Source organism: Lepidochelys kempii, chromosome 1 (assembly GCF_965140265.1).
Source record: "Lepidochelys kempii isolate rLepKem1 chromosome 1, rLepKem1.hap2, whole genome shotgun sequence".
NCBI classification, from domain to species: domain Eukaryota; kingdom Metazoa; phylum Chordata; order Testudines; family Cheloniidae; genus Lepidochelys; species Lepidochelys kempii.
The window spans coordinates 67357437-67385146 of record NC_133256.1 but is presented as its reverse complement, the minus strand read 5'-3'; the positions used below and the strand labels follow the sequence as shown (position 1 = coordinate 67385146).

Here is a 27710-nt window from a genome sequence, read left to right as displayed (position 1 = left end):
ACCCACCTTATAGAGCCTAGATGGAGCTACTATTTCCCTAATTTGTTTATGAGAAGGACATGTGACACCATATCAAAAGTCTTACTAAAGTAGAGATATATCACATCCCCCCATCCACAGTGCTGATTATCCCATCAAAGAAAGCTATTTGTTTGGTTTGACATTATTTGTTCTTGAAAAATCCACGATGATTGTTACTTATCGCCTTATTGTTCTAGGTGTTTGCAAATCGATTACTTGATTATTTGCTCCATTATTTGCTCCATTATTTTTCCCGATACAGAACTTAAGCTGACTGATCTGTAATTCCCCGTATTGTCCTTCTTCCCTTTTTTAATAGATTGGCACTATATTTGCCTTCTTTCATTTTCTGTGAGTTTTCAAAGATAATCACTAATGGCTCAGATATCTCCTCAGTCAGCTCCTTTAGTATGCTAGGATGTACTTCACCAGGCCCTGGTGTCTTGAAGACATCTGTCTAATTTTTAACTTGTTGTTAACGTAGTTTAGAGTCAGATCCTACCTCGTTTTCACTGGCGTTAACAATGTTAGACGTCCAATTGCTACTAACGCTTTTGATGAAAACTGAATCAAAGTCATTCAACACTTGCCATTTCCACATTTTATGTTGTCTTTCCCCCATTATTGACTAAGGGGCCTACGCTATTCTTCATCTTCCTTTTGCTTGCAATGTATTTTGTAGAATGTTTTCTTGTTACTCTGTCTCTAGCTAGTTTAATCTCATTTTATGTCTTGGCTTGTGGTGGTCGTTTTCTAATTTGACCTAGTTTCCACATTTTGTAGGACTCTCTTGAGTTTCAGATCATTGAAGATCTCCTGGTTAAGCCAGGGCAGTCTCTTGCCATACTTCGAATGTTTACTATGTGTTGGGATAGTTGGGTCTTTTGCCCTTATTAATAGCTCTTCAGAAAAACTGCTTACTCTCTCGAGCTTTTTTTCCCCTTTGGACTAGGTTCCTATGGGATCTTACCTATCAACTCCCAAAGTTTTCTAAAGCCTGCCTTCTTGAAACCCATTATCTTGATTGTGCTCTTTTCCCTCCTACCATTCCTTAGAATCATGAACTCAATTATTTCATGATCACTTCCACCCAAGCTGCCTTCTACTTTCAAATTCTCAACCAGTTCCTCTGTATTTGTCAAAATTAAATCTAGAACAGTTTTTCTTCACTAATTACTTTCTCCACCTTCTGAAATCAAAAATTGTCTCCAAAGCATTGAATAATCTGTGCCCTGCTGTATTTTTCCCACAGATGTCTGAATAGTTGAAGTCACCCATCACCACTAAATTGTGTGTGTGTGTTTTGGATGATTTTGTTGCTTTTTAAAAAGCAAACAAAAACCTCTTATCCACCCCCCCGTTTTTTCCCCCCCCTGTTTAGGTAGTCTGTAGCAAACCCATACCATAACATCACCCTTGTTTTTTACCCTTTTATCATTGCCCAGCTATTTTCAATGAGTCTGTGTCCTATTTCCATCTCAATCTCAGTGTAAGTGTTTACATTTTTGGTATATAAGGGAGTACCTCCTCCCTTTTTTCCCTGCTTGTCCTTCCTGAGCAAGCAGTATGCTTCTGTACCAATATTTCAGTCGTGTTAATCCACCAAGTTTCTGTGGTGTCAGCTGTCATTTCTAGTTCTTCCTGTTTGTTCCCTATACTTCGTGCATTAGTATATAGACATCTAAGATACTGATTTGATTTCCATTCTGTTCTCTCATCTCTGCCTTGTCCATACTATGATTGCCAATGCTCCCCCCAGATTCTGACCCTTCTCCCAGGTCTCCATGTTTTTGACTTATATGTGGGCTTTTGTTTCCTGACCTTGTTGAGCCTAGTTTAAAGCCCTCCTCACTAGATTAGCTAGTCCGATCCAGATTTTCTTTCTCAATAGGTGGATCCCATCTCTGCTCAGCTCTTCTGGAACAGCATCCCATGGTCAAAGAAATAGAAGCGCTGTTATCCAGCCCTTAGAGGATGCTTAACACAAGAACAGTAGGTTTTTCCTATGCATTAGTAGCTCCATTTCACAGGCAGCATAGTCAAGGACAAAAAGTTGTCTGATTGATTCTTTGAGAGGCAGTGTCTCAAAGGGGATGTAATTTGGGATTGCCATATTGGAGAGTTGGGTTCTAGTCTCTGTGTGTAACCTCCCAGTGAAATTCTTGCTGATCTTAAACACAAAGAAGCTTACAAGAAGTGGAAGACAGGACAAATGACCAGAGAGGAGTATGAAAATATTGCTCAGGCATGCAGGAGTGAAATAAGGAAGGCCAAATCACACTTGGAGATGCAGCTAGCAAGAGATGTTAAGAGTAACAAGAAGGGTTTCTTCAGGTCTGTTAGCAACAAGAAGAAAGTCAAGGAAAGTGTGGGCCCCTTACTGAATGGGGGAGGTAACCTAGTGACGGAGGATGTGGAAAAAGCTAATGTACTCAATGCTTTTTTTGCCTCTGTCTTCACGAACAAGGTCAGCTCCCAGACTGCTGCACTGGGCAGCACAGCATGGGAAGGAGGTGCCCAGCCCTCTGTGGAGAAACAAGTGTTTCAGGACTATTTAGAAAAGCTGGAAGAGCACAAATCCATGGGTCCGGATGCGTTGCATATGAGGGTGCTAAAGGAGTTGGTGGATGGGATTGCAAAGCCATTGACCATTATCTTTGAAAACTCATGGCGATCGGGAGAAGTCCTGGAAGACTGGAAAAAGGCTATTGTGGTGCCCATCTTTAAAAAAGGGAAGGAGGGAGGATCCGGGGAACTACAGGCCAGTCAGCCTTACCTCAGTCCCTGGAAAAATCTTGGAGCAGGTCCTCAAGGAATCAATTCTGAAGCACTTAGAGGAGAGGAAAGTGATCAGGAACAGTCAGCATGGATTCACCAAGGGCAAGTCATGCCTGACTAACCTAATTGCCTTGTATGATGAGATAATGGGCTCTGTGGATGAAGGGAAAGCAGTGGACGTGTTATTGCTTGTCTTTAGCAAAGCTTTTGACATGGTCACCCACAGTATTCTTGCCAGCAAGTTAAAGTAGTATGGGCTGGATGAATGGACTATAAGGTGGAGAGAAAGCTGGCTAGATTGTTGGGCTCAACGGGTAGTGATCAATGGCTCCATGTCTAGTTGGCAGCCAGTATCAAGCGGAATGTCCCGAAGGGTCGGTCCTGGGGCCAGTTTGTTCAATATCTTCATTAATGATCTGAAGGATGACTGCACTCTCAGCAAGTTTGCAGATGACACTAAACTGGGAGGAGTGGTAGATACATTGGAGGGTAGGGATAGGATACAGAGGGCCTGAGACAAATTAGAGGATTGGGCCAAAAGAAATCTGATGAGGTTCAAGAAGGACAAGTGCAGAGTCTTGCACTTAGGACAGAAGAATCCCATGCACTGATACAGACTAGGGACCGAATTGCTAGGCAGTAGTTCTGCAGAAAAGGACCTAGGGGTTACAGTGGATGAGAAGCTGGATATGAGTCAACAGTGTGCCCTTGTTGCCAAGAAGACTAACAGCATTTTGGGTTGTATAAGTAGGGGCATTGCCAGCAGATTGAGGGACGTGATCATTCCCCTCTCTTCGGCATTGGTGAGGCCTCATCTGAGTACTTTGTCCAGTTTTGGGCCCCACACTACAAGAAGGATGTGGAAAAATTGGAAAGAGTCCAGCGAAGGGCAACAAAAATGATTAGGGGACTGGAACACATGACTTATGAGGGGTTCTAAAGAGGATAGATCTAGACTATTCTCAATGGTAGCAGATGAAAGAACGAGGAGTAATGGTCTCAGTTGTAGTGGGGGAGGTTTAGGTTGGATATTAGGAAAAACTTTTTCACTAGGAGTGTGGTGAAACACTGGAATGCGTTACCTAGGGGAGTGTTGGAATCTCCTTCCTTGGACGTTTTCAAGGTCAGGCTTGACAAAGCCCTGTCTGGGATGATTTAGTTGGGGATTGGTCCTGCTTTGAGCAGGGGGTAGGACTAGATGACCTCCTGAGGTCCCTTGCAACCCTGATACTCTATGATTCTATGACAGGGCCGTCCCTACCTGTACGCAAAGTACGCAGCTGTGTAGGGTACCAGGAAACTTGGGGCAGCAAATATCCTGGTTCCCTGCTCAGCTGTGTGCTGCTCCAGCCCCTGCCCTGCCTATTCTCCATTGGCCCTGCCCCAGCCCCACCCCAGCCCCGCCCACACTTCCCGGAGGACTGCAGCAGGGCCAGACCTGCACTCTCTGGCGGTGAGAAGTGCAGCAACCTGGCCCCACTGCGCTGCTGAGGGGAAGTTCCCCCTCCCATTGCCCCCAAGCCAGCTCCAACGCCATGGAGGCCTGGGTCCCACACCCTTCCCCTCATGGTGGGGCTACTTAGGGCCCCAGAATAGCTAGGAATGGCCCTGCAGTGGGACCTGAGGCTTTGCTTGATAAGAGTTGCAATTGGTACAGAATTACTTAGTCAGCTTAGTTCTCAGTGCCCTGGCTTTGAGAGTAGATAAGTATCCGATCAGGATAAGATACCGTAGACAAATATGACTGTTTCATGTCTAAGATCTTTTTATGGATCAGGTCTATTTGGGATATCATCATAGTGGCGTTTTGAGCATAATAAAAGGATAGAATTCTCCTTTTCTAAGAACAGCTGGATACTTCTGAAGTATCCTCCAGAGACCATCCTTTTTTTTTTGTTTTGTTTTTTGTTTTGTTTAAATGGGCAAAAGTGGGCCTGCAAAGACTAGGGCAATTCCAGAAGAGCAAATAGGGAACAAATTTTAGAAAGAAGGTTTAGTATGTAGATTACAGTAACTTTCGTTATATAAAACTAAAACCTATTTCAACCACTAAGATGGTGGGCTCACTGAATTTTATAAGCAAGAATGGTAAATCTAATTACATAAATGGGAAAAAGCTCTATATAAGGCCCTTTGAGTACTTGATCCCTGTTTTGGCTTGGAGTAAATTTTCCCTTGTGGGTCTGAGGACAGAATAGGCCCACTGGTCCTGCATGTTGTAAGAGTGTGACTGGAGAAGGATGGGCTCCGCCAGGTTAGAAATTTTCCCAAGAAATACCATATAATGAGCAAGTCAACGATGTCCATAGCGAATTAATCACAGCCCAGGTTAATAATGACCGCACCATCCATCTCCCACCAGGGCAGACGTGACAAGTATTCTACTGGTGTAACCCCAACAAAGAGGATCTGTGGAAGAGATAACATCACCATAGCCACATGGAATGTAAGAGCACTGAGAAAAATAAGAAAGTCAAAAGAACTTGCGTACGGAATGGAATGATGCACTTGATATCTCCTAGGAATCTCTGAGATCAGATGGAAGAACTTTGTTGAGATCTTTTGGAAGAAGCCATGTGCTCTATTACAGGGTAGAGGAAAAACATCAACGGCATAGGATTACTTGTGCATAAAGATGTGAAGAATTCAATATTAGGATGCTGCCCAATGTCTAGGAGGCTTATTTCCATCTGTCTAAAGGCAGTACCATTTAATATCACAGGGGTACAAGTCTACATCCCTACAACAGACTGACGAGTAAATTGAAGGTTTTTACAATCAGCTCCAAGACATTGATAAGGTACACAAGAAAGATATCCTGACTATACAAGGAGATTGGAATGCTGAAGTGGGTACTGATGCACAGGCAGTTCGGTGAGATTATTGTGGCCCTTTCTGAAATGTGGTAACCAATGAGAGAGGATTGAGACTTGTGGGGTTTGCCAGCTATAACAATCTGGTTCTTGCAAACACATTAGGAGCATATAAAGCATCCAGACGATCAACATGGCATGCACCTAATGGTCTATATAACAGCCAGATCGACTACATCATGGTGCAAAACAGATTTCATTCTGGGATTAGCAGAGCTAAAACAAGGAGATTCCCTGGTGCTGATATTGGATGTGATCATGACCTTTTGATGCTAAATTTTTGGCTGCAGCTAAGGAAAATCATCAGGTCAAAGTTCACCAGAACCGTTTGACTCTGAAAGTCTCAGAGACTGAAACATTGAAGAGTCATTCCAAGCAATGATGGGCGGAAAATGTGCTCCGCTGCTTGCTCTCGAGGAAGACCTAGAAACAATGACCAACAATTTTAATGCTTCAATGAATGAGGCAGCAATGGGCATCCTTGGGAAACATCGTACGAAGACAAAACCATGGGTCACAAGTGTGTGATATTAGCAGAGAGCTTAAGAGAGACAAGAACAGCACTGAAAGAGCTGATAAATACAGAGCAATTGGCAGAAAGATCAAGAAAGGAATGAAGGTGGCCAAAGAGATATGGATTGAAAAACAATGCTCTAAAATTGAAGAGTGTATTAATAATAAAAATAGCCAACAAGCCTTCCAGGTTCGGAAAAATGGACCAAAGCTAATGCAATTCAAGACAAAGAAAGGAACAGTCTTAAAGAAGAAAGGGTCATCATCAATAGGTGGACAAACTACTGGTCTGATCTATACAACCACCAGACACATGAAGATCCGAGTGTCTTAAACAGCCCAGATACAACAGAGGAGGATGACTTTCCAATACTGCGTGAAGAAGTGGACACAGCTGTGAAATCACTCAGGAACAGAAAGGCTACAGGTATTAACATCCCAGCTGAATTGATGAAATTCGGAGAAGAAATAGTAATAGATGTACTCAAAAAGATCTGGCAGATGGGTGAGTAGCCCTCCACGTGAGCACAGTCAGTAGTCATCACTCTGCCAAAGAATGGCAACCTGCAATTGTATCAAAAATACCAGACCATAAGCTTAATCAGCCATCCTAGCAAAGTGATGTTGAGTCATATTGAACAGATTGAAGCCACAAACAGAGAATATCATTGCTGAAGAACAAGCTGGTTTTTGTGCTGGAAGAGGTACCGCAGAACAGATTTTCAACCTTCGTGTTCTATGTGAGAAGTACTTACAACACCAGCAGGACATCTACCACGTCTTTGTTGACTTCAGGAAGGCGTTTGACAGAATATGGCACAAAGCTCTCTGGGCAACCATGAAGAAGTACAGTGTTGGTTGTAAGCTTATTCTTACCATTAAACAACTGTGTGCCAAGGCCAGCAGTGCAGTTCTTGTCAATGGCGCAACAGGAGAATGGTTTCGCATCACTGTTGGAGTCCGACAAGGCTGCCTTCTTTCGCCCACACTGTTGAACATTTACTTGGAGTGCTTAGTGACCGATGCCCTAGAAGATCACGTGCACAGTCAGCATTGTGGGGTGAACAATCTCAAATCTTTGGTTCGCTGACAACATTGATGGCCTGGCAGGCAGCAAAGATGAACTTGCCGACCGTGTGAAATGTTCAGATGAAACCTCCACAAAATATGACATGGAAATCAGTGCAGAGAAAACCAAGCTGATGACAAACAAATGTGATGGGATCAGCTCACATTTTACTGTCTGTGGACAAGAGCTGGAGACAGTAGAACAGTTGAAGTATTTGGGGGCAATCATCACTGATGAAGAGTCCAAGGCAGAAATTTGGGCAAGAACTGTGCAAGCAACAGTGGCAAAGCTAAAGCCAATTTGGAAGAATAAAAACATCTCTCTGGAATCCAAACTGAAACTCCTGCGTGCACTGGGTATCTCCATTTTTCTCTCTGCGTGCGAGACAAGGACCCTTATGGCAGAACTTCAACGGAAAATACAGGTAGCACAGATGAGATGCTTCCGTAAAATCCTGGGCATCTCCTACTTCGACCACCTCACTAATGAAGGGGTCCGCAACCTCATCGCCCATCACCCAATGTGCTGGGTCATATGACGACTGAAGAAGCACAAGCTGAAGTGGTACGGCCATGTAAGAAGATCATCTGGCCTATCCAAGATCCTCCTCCAAGGGACAGTACAAGAGCAGAAAAGAAGAGGTAGACAGAAGAAGAGATGGATTGACAATATAAGAGTGGACAGGAGTGGACTTCACGGAGACTCAAGCACTGACAGACAATCATCAGGGGTGGAGACAATTGGTTGGTTGCTCATTAATGATGGTGCCCCAATGACCAATGCGGTTATGGAAGTGGTGGTGATGGTGATTGAAGAAATTTTCAACATATGTAACATGAAAAGAAAATGGTGTCTCTCCCCACCCCCAAAATAACAAACCCTGTTTAAATGGTTCCTGATACCATTTCCTTTAAATAATATCTTTTAGAGTCTGGAAAGTGTGTGGAATGAGAAGCAACTTTAACTATGTTATGTTCTGCATGGGAATATGGCTAAATATTTTAAATCTCAGTGGTAGGACAAAAATGAGATTACAAATAGATCCTTTGGTACTGCTTTTGGGTCTCTCAAAAAAGACCCCATTCACTGAACCAGACTGTTAGATCCTTAGGGTGTGATATGGTTATATACTTGGCACAATTCACTGACTAAAAATAATGAAAACCAAATACTTACTTCCTGCCTTATCACAAAATAGTAGCTCTCCTTGCACCTCTCCTTCCCTAAAAGCCGAGGAGAACAGAGTTGTTCGCAGCATGTCTTGAAGGACCAACAGAGATGTGTATGTATGATTTCTGACTAGGCTGAGTCAACAGCTGCCCCATCTTCAAAATTTAATGACTAGCAGTCGCCTTGCCTGAACTGACGGAGGTCCATCTCATGAGTTTAATCTGAGAATAGCTGCAGCAGTCTTCAATAGCCTTGGATGACCAGGTAGTGTCAGCATCTAAATATGCCTCTTTTCACATTCAGCTTGTAAGCTATATGTGTAACTTGCTCCCAGCTGAGAACCTGGCCGCAGTCCTACATATATTTGTCAGCTCAAGGCCGGATTATTGTAATTCACTGTATCTGAAGCCAAATGTGAAGATGACAAAGCACAGGCTCCAGCTTGCAAGGAATGTGGCTTCCCACCTTCTGCATGGTTTAGGCAGCTATGACCACATCAGGCCAGTGCTTGAGTCCCTTCACTGCAGTGGTTCTCAACCTGCGGCTCGCGGGACATTTGTGGCCCAATCAGCCCAGGACTGTGGCCCATATGACATCCTCAGGACCATATCGGTAGCATTGGATGTGGTCCACAATGGTAAATAGGGTGAGAGCCACTGCTCTGTCTCCCTAGTCAGCTTCTGATGCTGATTTAAGGCTTTTATTTTAATTTCAAAAGGATCAATAGATTGAGCCTCCATGATGTTGAAGACTAAATTTTGACCTATGAACTACTGCGAGGCTTCACCCTTCTAGGATAGTGCAGATTCCAGATCCCAGGATCTGTATTTTTTGCCCTAATCTTGCATACATTTTTCCAAAATGACTGATACTGCAGTCTTGATTTTTGGTGCATATGGTTACAACTCTGTGGTACTCTTACAAGAGCCTTACTGTTTTGGGTAATGGAAGAGGAGGTAGCGTGACTGTGCTGTTTGCATCTAATCTGAAATACAGGTCTCCCACCCCAACACTGGATCCAATGCAATGTGTCCATTTTGCATATGATTCCTAGGAGGAGATTAAAAGGGAACTACTACACTGCTAGTGCTTCTGCACTGTAAAGTCCCTACAGGACTAAGGTTACTGTGGTGTTGCTGAAATTGCCAAATAGGGCGGGTAAAACCATGACACATTTTCCTTGAAAATTAAAGAGAACTTTTTAAATATTTTTTCCTATTTCATGGTTTTAAATTGCTTAAGTGGATATTTTGTATTTGATTCTTCGGTTTCCTCATTGTTAGTATTCGATTTTTCATAGGTTTTTTTCCTTAAATTTCACATTTAACGTGTTCATATATACCTACTCAGTAAAGTGTAGGACCTCATTAAGATCCTTATCGTCAGACACACGGATGGCTAAATCAAGTTTTTTCAATTTTTTCCCATAGGAAGATATGAATTTAAATGAAGACAGAAAAACACCTTTGCGAGAAAAGGACTTCAATACCAAAAAAGAAATGGTGATGCAATATATTAGTACTGCTTCAAAGGCTGTAAGTATATGTCACTTCTAAAATACACCAAAAATATGCTTATGAAAAGTTTAGTGTACTTACTACTTTTACATGCATGTTTGGAGGGATGATAATGCATAATTGAGTTATTTAATTTTTTGGACTAATATCAATCCTTAGATGCAAATGTCCTAAAGCACCACATTTTAGTTTTGTTTATATCTTTAGGTAACAGTGGAAGTTGTCTGTATATGTTGGGCAGAGTTTATCCTGTAAGGCAGTGTTGCCCAAACTTGGGACGCCGCTTGTTCAGGGAAAGCCCCTGGCGGGCTGAGACAGTTTGTTTACCTGCCGCGTCCGGAGGTTCGGCCGATTGCGGCTCCCACTGGTTGTGGTTCGCTGTGCCCGGCCAATGGGGGCTGCGGGAAGCGGCGCAGGCTGAGGGATATACTGGCCGCCACTTCCTGCAGTCCCCATTGGCTGGGCACAGCTAACTGCGGCCACTGGGAGCTGTGATCAGACGAACCTGCAGACGCGGCAGGTAAACGAACCGGCCTGGCCTGCCAGGGGCTTTCCCTGAACAAGCGGCATCCCAAGTTTGGGAAACACTGCTGTAAGGTAAAGGTATTACTGTCAATTGGGACAAATAAGTTCCCTTGCAAACATCTGACACTTCAGTTACAGTGTTACTTTGCAGTACTATTTTAAAGTAACTTCGTTTTTACTTGGCTGATCATGCATCCTTTAAACTTGACTCTATTCTCCATTTTGTATTGTTTTAGTTAATTTCAATTTGTGCAATGTTATTTAGCAAAATCGAAGGTGCATACTGCAACAGACCAGGGTCCATCTAACTCGGTATTCTGTGTCTCACAGTGGTCATATAGACACACAAATGTCAATTTTTATTTTGAATCCTACTTAGTTCTTGATCTTAGTGATATTGAGGCCATGAGTTCCACAGACTACTTGTGCGTTTTGTGAAATTTTTTTTCCATATTATTTTAAATTTGCCATTCTTCAATTTCATTATATGACCCTTACTTTAGAATTGACAAGGTGACTATACATGTCTGATTGACCTTTTCAGTATTGTTGTTTGTTTTTGTGTACCTTTATGATGTCACTATTTTATTTATCCTCTCTTCAGTGTAAATCATTTCTTTTCTATTTCTCTTTGTAGCAAATATTTTTCATAGTCCAGTCATTCCTGTTGCTTTTACTCAGTTTCTCTACCCCCCATTATTTCTATTGTATCCTTTTTGTAACCCATATTGAACACAGTATTCTAGGTGAGGTTATATCACTGATTTATCTAAATGACATTTTCACTATTATCCACTCCCTTCTTTATGCATCCTAGTACTTAGTTTGGTTTTTGACCACCGCTACACTGTGAGCAGAGGTTTTCATTGAGCTTTACAGTTTCTCTTCTGAGTTTTTGGAACCAACTGGGAACCTAGTAAGTGTTGTGACTACTTGAAACAATACACACGAGAAGGAATGATTTTATATTTGTCAGTACAGAATTTCATCTGCCACTGCTCCTCTAGTTCACATTGCAAAACCTAATTGATGTATTAGATGAAACATAAGATGTCAAAATAAAGTAAAGGTTTGCAGATTTTAGAAAAGTCTTTCAAATGAATCCAATGTGGAACAGTTCTACGTTTTGAATTAGTTTTTGTGACATAAGTTGTACTTGTATTGGAAAATTTTTGGGCACTCTAATTTAGTGACCCAAGAGATGAATGAAGTATGAATTCCTTGATACTGCTCGTTACCAATGAGATTCAAATGAAGTAAATGTTTTGTTCGTGGAGAATACATTTTGTATGGTCTAACTTGGTCAGTAGTTTAAAATATTGAAATCTTATTTTGGCATCATGACTCTGAAATGTAGGAATTTCTGCATATGTACCCTACTGGCCAGCATGTTACATGTCTTGCCCTCTGTGCTTAATTGATAGATGAGTCTTTTATAGCCCCCGGCTATTGAGCTTAGTTCAAGCTGTAGAGAGTCAGGCATTTAGAATTGGAGGTGCCTACTTCAATCAATGTTGTGTTAGCCAAGATGGCGGTCATCACATATAGGTTACATTTTCTTTCCTTCTTGATGGATAAATGTAGCACAGAAATCACAGGTAATTTTGGTGACCAAATAAGGAGCCGCTCCATTCTTCATTGCAATATATAGTGTTATAGTACCACCACTTGGATACCTTTATTATACGTTACCTGAACGGGCATGGCTTGGGAAATCCTTCAAGGCTTTCACTTACATTCCTGTCCCATGCAGTGTCAAATCTTGGTTGCGCACCATGGGCATTTGGACCAGTGACTATCAATGCAATGTTTCCAGAAAGCTCTTCTGTAAATGGATTCCCCACCCTTTTCTTCTATTGTTAGGAGTAATAAGGGCTTGTATATTGATCCAGTCTACTGTACCAACTATGTTTACTAGCTTTTATTATTATGAATACAAACTACATTAACGCCTGGGAGCGCAAATCATGGACCATGGTCCCATTGTGCTAATCACTGTATAATAACAAAAAGATGGTCCCTGTCTCAAAGAGCTATTAAAATTTGTTTTCATGTGGATTTAATGTTACAGCTGGAATAAATATGGCATTACTATACAAGTGTGATGCAAAAACCTCTTAAAAGCCATCTGACAAGGGGATGCAGCAAACCATCATGTACTGAGTTCTGGCATTTGCTCCCTTGCGGTGGCATTGACAGATGAATCAGTATATCATGCTGCAAATAATCATAATTTCTTTTGCTTTACTCTGACCACATCAAAATGCCCCGTACAAAATAAATGCACAACCTCTGAGACAGAGATCCCTTCTATGAAGGATTCTCCCCCTCCATCCCTTTTTTTTAACAAACATCTCTCATCTGAGACCTGCACCAAACACATGTCTTACAGGATATTTATCTATAAAGAGTAACATGTAAGAGATTTACAGAGAGCTCCTAATGTGAGAGATTTGTAATCATTGTGAGATGTATGTATGGGTAATATTTAAGGAGTAATGTATTGATATTGAAAGTGTGTTTTACGAACTTGGAATAGAAATTGGTCACCTGGAGATAAGATGTCTCAGTGGTGGCCCATTTGGGTGGGGGGTGGGAGAGTTGTCACGCCACCCCTTTTGGCTATTGATGCAATGCGCAACTCAATAGCTTTGAACAATATTAAGATTTTGAATGGGAAACCATCAGAGGGAATGATAAACTATCTAAACCACTTAAAGGTTAAAAAAAAAAAAATCTTTACAACAGGATAAGGATAAGCCCTATCTGAGAACACAAATAGTAAGCTGTTTTCAGTATAAAACAGAGGAGAAAGAAACACTCTGAAGAAACCATTCACTGAGGAAAATGCCTCGTGGATTGGGGGGTGTTTTTGTGAATATTTGGATCCTGAGAAACTAGCCAGCTGTGCAACAGATGGAACTTTTTGGAAGAAATCTACTTTATTAGATATGAGAAGTAACTATGCATAAATGTAGACCCAGGTTTGCATTTTATGATTTTGTTGTGTACTGTAACCATTTGTTTCCACAACTCTTGTTGCTTTCATCTTTCTTAGAACAAAACAAAAGTAAGTTCAAGTGCTCACAAACGCTGTGTGGTTTAGAGCAGTTGTGGTTTAAGGTAAAACTGGTAGATAGGGGTGTACTGTACCTCTTGGTGCAGATGATCTGGCATTTCTGAGAGTATCCAATGTCAGGGGCTGGATTTCACAGGGGAATGATTCAAAGCAATTTTGGGCATTGGGATGCACCTGTTAATGTGCAAGGCAAAGTTAGGGATGGTATAGTCCGGAAGAGTGATGAGTGGCAGAAAGGCAAGTGGCATTGGGGAACTGATACCCAACTACCATAAGAGAGACTACCTTTTGCTGGAGTCAGGATGACTTAGTCCTGGATGCCCCGATGGAAGGATCTGCGGTTAACTCACCCTGTCAGTCTCAGCAGGGGGCCACGCCCCCTCACTACTGTTTGGCTGTCCAACCAAGCTTAAGGGGGAATTAGTGCTTTCAGGGCTCTGACCCCTGCTCTTGGTGGGGCAGAGCGTCAACCACTCTTATGAGGCTCTGGCCTTCTGTCAGGGCTGAGCAGTAACCAGTCTAGAGAGCTCAGGCCCTCAGCAGGGCAGAGCAACTAACGGTTTTAAGTGGGTCTGACCCTTGGGGTAGGACAGGGCAATAGGCAATCTTTCACCTGGCATCCTGGCTCAGGCAGATGACAGAAAAACACAGGCCTCAGCCTAAGGTGGGAAGGCTGTGGAAGTCTAATATTGCAGGAGCCGCAATATTGTAAATGAAATAGGGCTTATAATATTATAAAAATTAATCCAGAGTATGCAGATGAGTTGGGTGTATATAAAAGGAAAGGTAAATACTTGAGTAGTCCAAGGTATTAACACTTACGTCAACTTCTAATCACTATAAAATTCTGAAACAAAATCAACGATACTTGGTTAACTGTGGCAAAAATAGTATTACAGAAGGGTAAAATTAAAAAAAATTTTTTGCTGATGTAACTTGCATTGACCAAAGTTTGTAGTGTAGACATGGTCATAGAATTGACACTGTTGTCACAGGACACCTCAACACTTTACGATGCGAAATTAACTTTCTTCCAGGTTTGGCTTAACTTTTAAAAAAAGGGCAGAGCATTAAAGCATATAGATTAATATGGTTAAATAGTTCTGGCTACTTGTAGACATTCCTTGAGTGCCGATATACCAGGTTTGTTGGACAAAACCTACCTTCAGTGTTACACATTATACAGTGTCTGCTTTCCGGACCCTCAGTCTTTCAAAAAAAGTAACGAGTATGGGTAGGCGTCAGTGGATTAGGCATGTAAATAATGATTTCAACACTTTTTATTCTAGTCACTTTTCTCACTACCTTAACTTTTTGAGATCTGTAAAGATAACAAATTTACTCAAAATGTAGCATACGTGGAAAAATGAGTATCTTTGCAAAAATTATCTTGGACTTAGTTCATGAAAAATTACCCTCTTTTCTATCATACTTTAATGTTTTTATATTAATAGAGGTAATCAAAGGGTCTGCTGTTTTTCAGGTTAATGAAACAAGTAGCCATAATACGCCAAGTTTCTCACCTCATGTAATACATTTTGTGGTTGAATTATGTATTTTTGGTACATACCGTATATTTTTCTCACCTCCTTTGTTATGCTGTTAACATTCATTTACAGTTGAAATATGCTACACTGAACATACCTGGGCTTTGTCCTACTGACAGATGTTGCTCTCTGACTCTCGCTTGGTTCATTTGCAGTCAAAAATATGTACTGAAAACTCTGAAACAACATATGATTCAAATATTTCCACCAGTTCGTTTTACTCATATTTTCGAATTATGTTATAGTAGTTCCTAAAATGTTTTTATTAAGCATCAGGAATCAAGGTTTTCTCATAAATAGCAACTGTATTGGGTCATCTGTATAAACTAATTGTGTACCAGAAAGAAAATCAGTGTGACTGTCCTCTTGCAGGGAAGCCTCAAGAGCAGCAGACAGATTACAGCACAGGAATTCATCCTGGAACTAAAATCTGGAGCAACAGATGAAAGACTTGTCACTTGCTTAGAATCTCTACGGGTGTCTTTGACCAGTAACCCTGTCAGGTAATGCCTCCATCTGCTAGGGCATATTGCAAAGTTTAACAATGTTCTGTAGCCTTTTATCATAAAATTTTATAATAAGAAATTCTCTTCTAAATAAAATGAATAGGTGGATTTTAAGTATGCATACTTTGATGGTGTTCGATCAATTTACATATGGTAATACTATTTGTTTCAGTTTTTAAAGCTGGCTGTACATATTTTTTTTTTTCAGGTTCTCTAATTTTTTACATAGACTTAAGTTTTTTTTTTTCCAGACAAAAAAAGAATAAGGGACAAAATGTGAAGCAATTTTTATATCCAAAGAATAGCTAGTTCTAGCTACATCTGAATGCTACATAAGGATATGGCAGTGTTTGTTGTAGTTGTGTTGGTTCTAGAACACTAGAGAGACTAAGTGGGTGAGGCAATATCTATTATTGGACCAACTTCTGCTTGTGAAAGACGAGCTTTTGAGCTTACACAGAGTTCTTCAAGTCTGGGAAACGTACACAGTGTGTCTCAGCTAAATACAAGCTGGAACAAGATTGTTTAGGATTAGTAACACATTTCAAATGACAATTCAAGGTGAAATACTACATAGGTAAGACTTTAAAGTTGATCAAGTAGTCCTTCAACCTCTACTTCTGGACTATACCTTGGCTTATGCCAAGGGTCATTACTCATATCTATTCTTGGATAGGGAACTTATGGAAGCTTAATGATGGAGAAAATGATGTTCACCAACAACTACAGTTCCAACAGCTCGTCCACATAGATGCTCTTCTTAGAGTGCTTGCTCATGTCAATTCCATTGTAGGTGTGTGCGCGCCCATGTGCACGCGCGTGTGCACGGCCGTTGGAGACTTTCGCTTTAGTGGTACTTGTAGGGCTGGGCTGTGGCGCCTTCTGGAGTGCCGCATTCATGGTGCATAAAATAAGGCGCTGCTGGTCCTGCACCCTCTCAGTTCCTTCTTACTGCCCGTGCTGGTCATTCGGAGCACCTCTTTCGCTTGCTTCGCAAGTGGTCTGTGGTTTCTCGTCTAGCTTAGCATTGTGCCTTACCTGTAAATAGTTTAATCATTGTTAGTTAAGTGTTGGTGTCGAAGCAGGGATTTTTTTCCCCCCACGCGGCATGCCCCAGTCTCTGAATTTCAAGCCCTGCTCTTTGTGCAACAGGTCTATGTCTGTTAGTGTGCTGCACGAGAGGTGTCTACAGTGCCTTGGGGAAACCCATGTGAAGGAGTGCTGTCGCATCTGTCTGCTGACACAAAGAGCGCAACATCCGTCTCAAGGTCCTCCTGCTGCAGGCTGCCCTGCATCCAGCTTCGGAGTTGACACATCCCGAATTGGCACCCAGTGCTTCAACTTTGGTGCATAGCACACTCACAGCACCAGGGTCCTCCCAGCACTGATCCCTATAGCTGCTGCTGGAAAAAAAAGACTAAGAAGACCAAGCCCAACCAAAGGGCTCTGGGCAGAGGATTCTGCTCAGGCCTTACGCCCACTCTGGACCCACTGAAGGGCTTGGCGTTCCTCCCCCACTGACTCCCAGGAGCGGTCAAGGGCCTAAGCTGATGGCGCAATTGACTGACCTGGCACTTGAAGAGCTGAGAGCGCCTTCATTGCAGCTGGCACCGCATGTGGCAATGGAACTGGCTAAGGCTCCCTGCAAGGTTAAGCCTGCTGGCAAGGCATCGCACAAAACAGGCGAGCGCCACCGGTCTCCAGAGCCAAAACAGAGCCCTAGGTCTCCATGTTCTTGGTCTCCGCATCAAACCAGGTCTTCGGCTCACCACTACGAGTCATTGGCACCATGCTCCCAATACCTGTCGTCATGCCGAAGCTTACTCAGCCGTAGATCTCCCCAGCACACATCTTTGTCGTGCCATCGCCGAGGCCTCAAAGGCGCTCCCCGATGCGGCACTGCTCCCCCTACTGCTGGCACCGGTTGGATCATTCCTGGCACCAGTCTCCAGACCCAAGCCTCCTCACCCCCACCCTGGTCATTGGAGGGTAATGAAATCTCAGGCTTGGAGGTGTAATTCAGCCCCTTGCCCAGGCAACATGATTGGGCTCTGGAGGGTGTGTCCACGGCTGACTTGGAAGCAGAGCCAGTGGCCAACCCATTGGCCTTATTGGAATGCATGGGGCATTCCCATCAGGTTGGTACCCCATTTCTGCCAGCCGTCGGTGGCTCTTTCAGACAGGCTGAAGGTAGTTCCCCAGTATCCACAGCTCCAGGCAGGGTTCAGGACGTCCCGGCGGCTGCTGCTGCTGGTGAGGAGCCAGTACCCACTACAAGCTTGTCCTCCCCGACAGGTGAGGACACCGCCAGACCTCCCCAGTTGTCCAATCATCCTCATCCTCCTCCCCCAACAAGGTGGCGAGGCCTTCCAGTGCTAGCCCACAGGACAATTTCTGCAAGCATCAGGTGTTTGCTCCCTAGGGTGGCATCAAACTTGGGCCTCAAGGCAGAGGAGATGGAGAAGCAGATGGACACATTTATTTGATGTGCTCTCCACGTCCGCCCCAGCGTGGGTTGCACTTCCGGTACAAAAGGGGGTCCTGAACGTTGTCAAAACCATCTGGCAAACCCTGTCCTCCATCCCACCCACCTCTAAAAGGGCGGAAAAGAAATACTTCGTTCCCACAAAAGATTTCAAGTACTTGTACGCTCACCCACCATCGGTGTCAGTCGTCATGTTGGCAGCCAACTAAAGGGACCAGCAGGGGGCCACCAGTTCCACCAATAAGAATAAAGAGGCGAAGAGACTGGATTTGTTTGGTTGCAAAATTTATTTCACAGCCAGCCTCCGGTTTTGGGTGTTGAGCCACCAGGCCCTTTTGGGCTGCTACAGTTACAACTTGTGGGACTCTCCCATCAAGTTCAAGGACTCCATATCCTAGGAGGCAGCCCAGGAGTTCGCAACCCTGGTGAAAGAGGGGACCGCAGCGGCCTGGTGCTCTCTCCAGCTGGGTTGGGATGCAGCCGATTCAGCTGCCTGAGTGGTCGCCTCTGTGGTGATTGTGGCAAAGTTCCTGGCTCCAGACCGCCAGCCTGTCCCAGCAGATGCAGGCCTCTATCCAGGACCTCCCGTTTGATGGTGTTGGCCTGTTTTCCAACGAAACGGATGTGCATCTGCGTGGCCTGTAGGATATGAGGGTGACCCTCCGTTCCCTGGGGATGCACACTCCTCAGACATCCAGGCAGCTGCTTCGCCACCTAGACAGTGGCAGCCTCGACATGGGCCTGTGAGAAAAAGGGATGCTGGGTTTAAGTGCAGCCACCCTTCATCATCCCAATCTCCTGGATAGCCTGGCCTGGTGAAACACCAGGGTTCATTTTGAGGGTGTGCTCGGGAGCAAACTGCCCGGATCCTTCCCTCCCCTTCCTCAACTGCCTTTTCCCCCTAGCGTTCGGCCTGGTCGTGGGTTATGTCAGACTGTTGGGTCCTGGACATAATGGTTGGGGGCTACACCCTGCAATTTTCAGCCATCTCTCCTCCCCCACCCCGTCCACTTCCCTATCCCTCTTCAGGGATCCTTCTCATGAGCAACTCTTCATTCAGGAGGTTGAGAATCTTCTAAGCCTGGGGGCTGTGGAGGAGGTTCCTCTGGATATGCAAGGAAGAGTATTCTACTCCTGCTACTTCTTAATCCCAAAGGCAGAAGGGGGCCTCAGAACTGTTCTGGACCTGTGCGGCCTCAACAAGTTGCTCATGAAGTTCAATTTCCGCACATATCCCTGGCCTCCGTCATCCCTTCCCTGGATCCAGGGGACTGGTGTGCCACTCTCGATCTGAAGGACGCTTACTTCCCTGTCTCCGTATTTCTGGGACACAGATGTTTCCTGTGCTTCATAGTGGCAGGGTGCCACTTCCAATTTACTCTTTGCCCTGTCCTCAGCCCCCAGAGTGTTCACGAAATGCATGTTTCAGAGTAACAGCCATGTTAGTCTGTATTCGCAAAAAGAAAAGGAGTACTTGTGGCACCTTAGAGACTAACCAATTTATTTGAGCATAAGCTTTCGTGAGCTACAGCTCACTTCATCGGATGCATACTCCAGTGGCTCCCGGAAGCAGCGGCCCATCTTGGTGAGCACAACACCCAGGGCTGCAACCCAACCTAGTCCTCCATATGAATGTCGGGGAGCTCAAGGTGGTTCACCTGGCGTGCCAGGCTTTCTTGCTTCACCTGGAAGGCAAGGTGGTGGAGGTAGTGATGGACAATACTGTTGCAATGTACCAGTGGGAAGGCATACGTCAGCGCTCAGCCTCTGGGACTTTTGTGTGTGGCACGCTATTCATTTGGTGGTCGCCCACCTGCCCAGAGCAAGAATGTCCTGGAAGATCACCTCAGTGGAATGTTCTAGTCTCGCCATGAATGATCGTTCCATCTGGAGATGGTCAGCCTAGTTTTCCTCATGTGGGGGACTCTAAGTGGACCTGTTTGCATCCAGACAGAACAGGAAGTGCTATGTGTTCTGGTCTTTGCTGGGCAGGGACAAGGGCTGCCTGGTCGGGAGTGCTGATGTAAGCCTTCTCATCGGTGCTGTTAATCCACAGAGTCCTGCTCAAGATGAATCGAGACAGTGACAGTCATCCTCATCCCCATCATGGCCTCGGCAGCATTGGTTCGCCATGTTCCTGTGTCTTTTGGCAGCCACCCCATTGCAGCTGCCTTTTTGGCTGGATCTGCTGTCCCAGAACCACGAGAATCTGCTGCATCTGAACCTGACGGCACTGCAGTTGATGACCTTGTTTCTGCGTGGCGGAGTGGGGAAGAATGGCAGTCTTCTTCCAGTGTCCAGCAGGTCCTTCTGGGCAGCAGGAAACCCTCCACCAGGGCTACCTACGTCGCTAAGTGGAAGTGGTTCACGTGTTGGGCCTTGGATTGCCGCATCTGGATGGAAGAGGCCCCCCATACAAGACATCCTGGACTATTTGCTACACCGTAAGCTCCAGAGTCTGTCGCTGTCCTCTGTCAGGGTACACCTTGCGGCCATTTCCGCTTTCCATCCTCCGTTTCATGGCAGGTCGGTCTTCACCCATCCCTTGACGACGCGGTTCCTGAAACATCTGGAGCTCCTTTACCTGCATGTCTGGGACACAGTCCCTCCTTGGAACCTGAACCTTGTGCTGTCCAGACTCACGGGACCCCCGTTTGAGCCCCAGGCTACCTGCTCCCTTCTGCTTCTTTTCTGGAAGGTCTCCTTTTTGGCTGCTATAACTTCATCCCGTAGGGTGTCCGAGATCAGGGCATGGACATCGGAGAGGTCTGATATGATCTTCTATAAGGACAAGGTCCAGCTGTGTCTGTACCCAGCTTTTCTGCCCAAGGTAGTCTCCCAGTTCAGTACTGGTCAGGACATGTACCTACCAGTCTTCTGCTCGAAGCCTCATACTATGGCTGAGGAACACAGGCTGCATACTCTAGATGTCCCGCAGGCATCGTCCTTCTATGTAGAGAGGACGAAGCCGTTCTGTATGTCTACGCAACTGTTTGTTGCTGTCATGGCCAGGATGAAGAGTTGCCAAGTGCCTACCCAGAGAATCTCATCCTGGATCATAGCCTGCATCTGCTACTGCTATGAGCTGGCAAAGGTGTCCCCGCCAGCGATCGTGACGGCTCACTTGACTAGGGCGCAGGTGTCATCATCTGCCTTTGTCGCTCAGGTACTGATCTGGGAAATTTTCTGCTCTGCGACCTGGTTGTTGGTCCACACGTTTGCTTCGCACTGTGCGCTGACCCAGCAAGCTTGGGCTGATGCTAGTTTTGGCAGAGCAGTACTCCAGTCTGCAAGACTGAACTCTGAGCCCACCTCCAGGGATTCCTGCAATGGAATCGACATGAGCAAGCACTCGAAGGAAAAACAAAATAGTTACTTGCCTTTTGTAACTGTTCTTCGAGATACGTTGCTCATGTCCATTCCATTATCGTCGTCTCCTTCTGTCAGAGTTGTTGGCAAGAGGGAATGGACATGAGGAACACATTTAGAAGAATAGCTACGAAAGGCAAGTAATCGTTTTTTTTCCCCCCCTCTCCTTCCACCTGGAATATTTTAGTTTTTGTTCATCTACTGGGAAATGATCATCTCTGAGGTTAACTTCAGCCTGTCTCCATTGTATAGGGTTGTTCCATAAGACTTGTATTGCTGTTTATGCACCAGTTGCTTTGAAAGGATAACTGTTCCTAACTTTGTGTTTTAAAATTAGGCTAAGTTTTAAGACTAAGGGTATGGCTACACTGGAAACTTGAAAGCGCTGTTGTGGGAATGCTCCTGCTGCAGCGCTTTGAAGTGTGAGTGTGGTCGTTCTTGAGGGGATTAACTCCAAGTGCTGGGAGCCTGGCTCCACTAGTGCTTTAAAGCACTCAGACTTACTGTGCTTTGGGGGTGGGTGGTGGTGGTGGTGGTGGTAGTTTTTCACAGCCCTGAGCCAGCAAGTTAGAGCGCTATCAAATTTAAGTGAAGACAAGCCCTAAGAAGCTCAGTTGGGTTACCAAGGGTTCTACTGGATTCTCCATCACTAGCCATTTTAAAATCAAAATTGGCTTTTTCTAAAATGTTCTAGTTCAAATAAAAATTAATTCACGGAAATCCCATGGCCTGTGTTTTGCAGGTCAGACTAGGTAGTCACAATGGTCCCTTGTGGCATTATAGTCCATGGAAAAAACAGACTACGCCCCCACACTGCTGAAATTTGATTTTACAGCTCCTACTTCCACTTCATGGCAAAAGGTATGGACTTAGGGTGCTACTTTGATATTGGTGCATGGTGATGTTCCACTGTGATTTTACTGGGGCATAAACAGCAGGAATAGGCATTACTTTCCCCTTTTGAAAAGCTAGCTTTGGAAGAAAAATCACCAACACAATCTATATACATACGTGCTTGCTTGTTTCAGCATATTATGTAAAATGACCCCACAAGGTAGTCATAATACTGCTGTTTTTCATCTTTGAGGTGTAGTTTTAGGTTATGTGGGGTGACTGGCTCAGTGCTGAATGGGGCACAGAAGGTATTGTCTATTTGTTACAAGCTTACCTGAGCCGGTGGAGCATCTTGCAAAGTCGGTTTGCCATGATATTAAAGTAATAAACAGATATTTGTCAAGATGGCCACCTGGGCTTTTAAGTTCCATAACATAAAACAGTCTTTTGCTGCTTTAGCCAAAAGCAGGAGATAGTTAAGCCTCTCAGGAAGCTGGGTTTCCTGGTTAAGACAAGGAAAAATCTTTCCTCCCTTGTCCTAGCTTCACCCAGAACTGATGTCTGGAAGAAGCAGCGAGCTGTTTTAATCTGGCCTGCTCTGACCTGATTGGCTTCTTCCTGCTTCCATCCCTTTGGATGGCCTCTCTAGGCAGTTCTTGGAGTTGTAAACTCATTTTTGTCACCTCTAAAACAAACCACCCTCATATGGGATGCGCCAAGTTGGAGGCATGTCCAGCAGGTGGCACCCAACACCTGGTACACCCTGTCACACCCTTCTCCAAGGATACAAAGAGAAGCTCTTTCGATATAAACATTGCTTCACATTGTCTATCTGAAAACAGGAGTTCTTACATGTATTCTGCTTTTTTTAACAAAAAAGCTTACTTAAAAGCTTTAGAAGTGACAGACACATGGAACTTGCAGTGTGAACAGACAGTATAAAAATGCACTGTGTTCCTCCACACCCTTCACTTTTTAATATCCTGGATGGAGGACCTCAGGTTTATTGGTGAGGTTAGCATTTGTTGATTTTGTGGAAGAAGGAAATTTTGAGGAGGAATTTGAGATGAATGAATACTTTGATTAGGAACAACATTTTATGTAAGTAGTTCAATATAAAATGATAGGGAAATGATGGGTGAAGTAAGGGGGGGATACAATGGCAGGGGAAAGGGTGTGGAGGGCTAGTTGTGCGAAGTGAGAGAAGAGATTAAGCCTATAAAAATGAGGATGTGAAGCTTAAGCTAGACAGAGAATGCAAGAGGAATTTAGTGAAGGTATTTGAAGAAAGGAGTAATGTGAGCAGAGTAAGATTTAAAAGTGATACTATTTAGCTTCATTTGACTGGAGTATGGTAACTGGAGCACCTCAGAGGAAGTAAATGTAATACTGAAAGTGGGAGATGACCAAGGCATTAAAGAAGCATTTTAGTTTCTGGGGAAAGAAAGGGTTCAGTTTTAGAGACATGCAGGGAGAAGTAGGAGGAAAGAGTAACTGTTTGCGGTAGAAAGTCTATATAAGACAGTCTGCAGTCTTGTATAAGCCTAATGCATTTTATGTCAAAACTACACGACATCACATTATTACTCTTGTTTTGCAGCTAACTTTGCATAACGTTCAAGGAAGCTGGCATCAATATAGTGTTGCAATAAATATACAGTAATTCATTTTCAAGACTTATTACTGTACCTACAGATCAAAGCTGTACAGCTTTCAACTTGACATGAACTGTTCTAAAACTGTAAAATTGGTTTCACTTATCTCTGTGAAATCAAATATAGTCTACAGTCATTCCCTCTTGAGCTTCATAGGACTGAGGTTGAGTATTTATTAGAAGGCTGGGTTTCAACATGTATGTGGAATAATACTTTCAACTTTGTGGTTGCAAACTACATATTTTATTTTTGACAAGCTGATGGATAACATCAATTTCACAAAAAGTAGTGATGGAGAGAACATTATTAAAAATGTCTAATTCCAGAGAAATTTGTATTGTGAATAAAACAAGTACAACACAATAAAATCAAGCTCTTGCCTATCAGTTTTGCCTTAGTTTTTAGCTATTTTAATTTGTGGAGGATCTAAAAATTAGTCCCCAAAACTAACTTTCTTGATAATAACAAACTAATGTCAATACATTTTTGAGTTCAATGTAAAATCAGTCTTCATGGCTCGAGGAATCTCTACAGGTTTCATAAACTCTTGTGCCTCTCAGATCTTTCCTTTTACTGATGCAAAAATATGTACAATATTACTACACTTTTTAACAACAAAATAAAAGACTCATGAGCTTGTGCTGTTGAGTGGTCACAACCAGACTATTGGAAATTGAGCTTTTGTTTAATTAATAAACCAAAGCATATTTAAAATTGTAGATGGAACTGACAGCAATACCTATAGTTAAGGCTTGCTAGTGCTTTCCAATTATAAGACCCTGTTATTCATTGCTTGTAATACAGCATGGAAAATTTCAGCCTGAATGGCTGAAGTTTGGTATGGTGTTTGCCTCAAGCAGATTTTTTTTAATGTTTCAGCAGAAATGGTTTAGCCATTTCAAAGAATGAGTTAAGCAAAATATATATTGTTTTGCTCATTTAAAAAAAATCATAATTACTTGAGTACAAGGGACTGGGCAGAGACAAGCTATGGAATTTGGAGTTGACAGACAGACTAGAGGGGTCTTTTGGAGGCACAGGCCATGGGCAGCGGAAGACGGGCTAAAACCACTAGAGCAGTAGTTCTCAAATTTTTGTACTGATGACCCCTTTCACACAGGAAGCATCTGAGCATGACCCCCTCCTTATAAATTAAAACAGTTTTTTATATATTTAACACCATTATAAATGTTGGTGGCAAAGTGGGGCTTGGGGTGGAGACTGACAGCTCACAACCCCCCATGTAATGCCCTTGCGACACCCTGAGTGGTCCCAACCCCCAGTTCAAGAACCCCTGCACTAGAGTATGCTCACTTCTAGAACTTGGAATGTAACCCAGCATTCCAGAGTCTTAGCATTCCTTTGTTGTCTAGTAAACAGCTGAAACATTGTCTTATCCTACTTTTGTAGCTGGTTATAAGAGAATAACAGCTTTCTTCTGCTATCTATTATTCTGTCACCTCAGGTGGGAAAGGTCTGTGCCATCGATGTAAAAACTGTTGATCTATATGGGTATCAGAGTTCCATGTGATTAAAATGTTTTGTTTTTTTCTAATTTTTCTCAAGAAAACTAGGAAATTGCATACAAATACATATATTAACTTTAAGATTACAGTCGTCCTTTAAGCACTTGAAAGTTATTTGAAAGTATTCAGTTGCCCATGCAGTTTGGCCCCCTTGTGTGTATGCATTGATGATTTTCAGTTACATGATCACACTTCCCCCTGCACGCGACCCTTGCCTCATTCATTGTATAGGATGGATAGTTCTTTGGGAATGAATCAATATTGTGCCATGAATGGGGATGCTGTCTCTAGGATCTATGGGTTGTTTGTTGCAGAAGCTGTAAGTTGTGTAGTGAATGAGGCAGGATCATGCATGAAAAGAGAATGTTTTGAGGTTTATGTAGCTTAATGAAAGAGTTCCTATGTGGTGCTGGGCAAGTCACTTAAACAAAAACTTAACACAGGTGGCTGGTATCTGTGTGTTCATTATTTTCCAGGTGCCCTGCTTGACCCACCTGGCATGAGCTTTGCAGAATGCTCACAGTTGCAACTGAAATAAATTGGAGCTGTGCACTAACATATTAAGTGCTATAAAATTACTAAGTAAAATAAACGATCGAGTTCTAGGTGTCAAGCCAGGCCTCCAAAATTAGTGAATACTTTGACAATATTGTCTGTAATCTCTCTGCTTCAGTTTCCCAACTGTAAAATGGATATAATACTGCTTTGCCTTCGAGGGATGTCATGAAAATAAGCTCTTCTTTCATTGTCCACACAGATCCTGCTTCTGCCCCTGCTTTGATGTAAGGTCTGATTTATTTTGAATAGTTTTGTCTGTTGGGAGTTGTCTGTGTCCTGAGTGCCCTCTTGCTCCTTGTAGCCAAGGCCATAATGGGCAAAGGTCACCTCAACCCCCACTGAGTTTCTTCTTAATACCTATGGCTGCAAGACAGAACCTTGTAATTGTCTGCATTCCTTGCCCTTGACCCATAGCTAGCTCAGTTCTTCTACAGTTTGTAAAGTTGGTTGTTTTAGCTTTAACCCTGGGTTGACTATGCAGAGGACCGGGAACAAGACTTTACATCATGGGAAGTAGAGGCCAGACTTAAAGACCAAAACACAACCACAGGAAAAGATGGCATTTGTAACAACTCCCTGAAAAAGAGACCCCGGTTGCCTGGTACTAATTGCCATTTGCAACAAATGCAAACAGTTCCACTGTACTCCCAGCTCCTGGAAGAAGTCTATGATGATGCTCGTCCGCAAGAAAGGTGAACACGATGACCCCAACAACTGGAGACCCATCTCTCTCTGTTCCACCATGTACAAACTATATGCCAGCTGCCTTGCGGCTAGGATCACAGACTGGTCGGTGAATGGAGGAGCCGTCATCTCCATTCAGAAAGGCTTCATGACATGCGAAGGCTGCTACAAACAACTGTCCTTCGGACTGCCATCCACATGGCCAGGAGGGCACAGAGGCAATGTGCCATAGTGTGGCTCGACCTGGCTAATGCTTTTGGATTGATGCCCCACCAGCACGTTTTTGCCACACTGCAAGATTTCGGGATGCCTGAAAACTCTCCAACTGGTCTGGGAAAAGTATGAAGGCTGCACCTCTACTATCTGTTCCATGGAAGAAGAGACACCCGAAATTCCTATCTGTAGCGGTGTGAAGCAAGGTTGCCTCCTGAGCCCCATTGTTTTCAACTTAGTCATGGAGCCGCTCATTTGAGCGATCTCTAGCCATCGAGGAGGTTTCAAACTGTATGACAACAGAGTGAGTATCCTGGCCTTTGCAGATAATCTGGTCCTGATTGCAGACAACCCTGAGAGTCTCCAACAAATGCTTGACATCACCAGACAGGCTGCCATCTGGATGGGATTCTGCTTCAATGCCAGGAAGTGTGCATCCCTGCATATTGATTAAAGTAGAAGGGATTCGGTCCAGGCAACATCTCTTCAGATGCAGGGCAAACCCATGATCTTCCTCGAGGACGGGCAAGTGTACCAACATCTTGGCATGCTGACGGGTTTCTGTGTCCAGCAGGCACCTCAGGATGCCATCACAGAGATCCTACGAGATGTGGGCAGGATCAACTCCTCCCTACTGGCACCATGGCAGAAGAACAACGCCTTACTGTCTTCCTGATCCACTATATCTCATTTGTCCTGAGGGGATCTGCCGTGGTGAAGATACAGCTGAACAAGGCAGACAATGCCATCCGGCAGCTGGTGAAGTGAAGGTTTCTTCCCCAGAGGGC

At 43.8% G+C, this 27710-nt stretch overlaps 1 protein-coding gene across 1 annotated transcript in view; it reads left to right on the top strand.

Annotated features, from left to right (window-relative positions):
* Nucleotides 1-27710, top strand: part of DIAPH3 (diaphanous related formin 3) — a 504213-nt gene that overhangs the window by 42100 nt on the left and 434403 nt on the right. The window contains exons 4-5 of the mRNA XM_073325081.1: nucleotides 9855-9959; nucleotides 15465-15595. Coding sequence (XP_073181182.1) covers nucleotides 9855-9959; nucleotides 15465-15595 — 236 coding nt within the window. The remainder of the gene's footprint in view (nucleotides 1-9854; nucleotides 9960-15464; nucleotides 15596-27710) is intronic.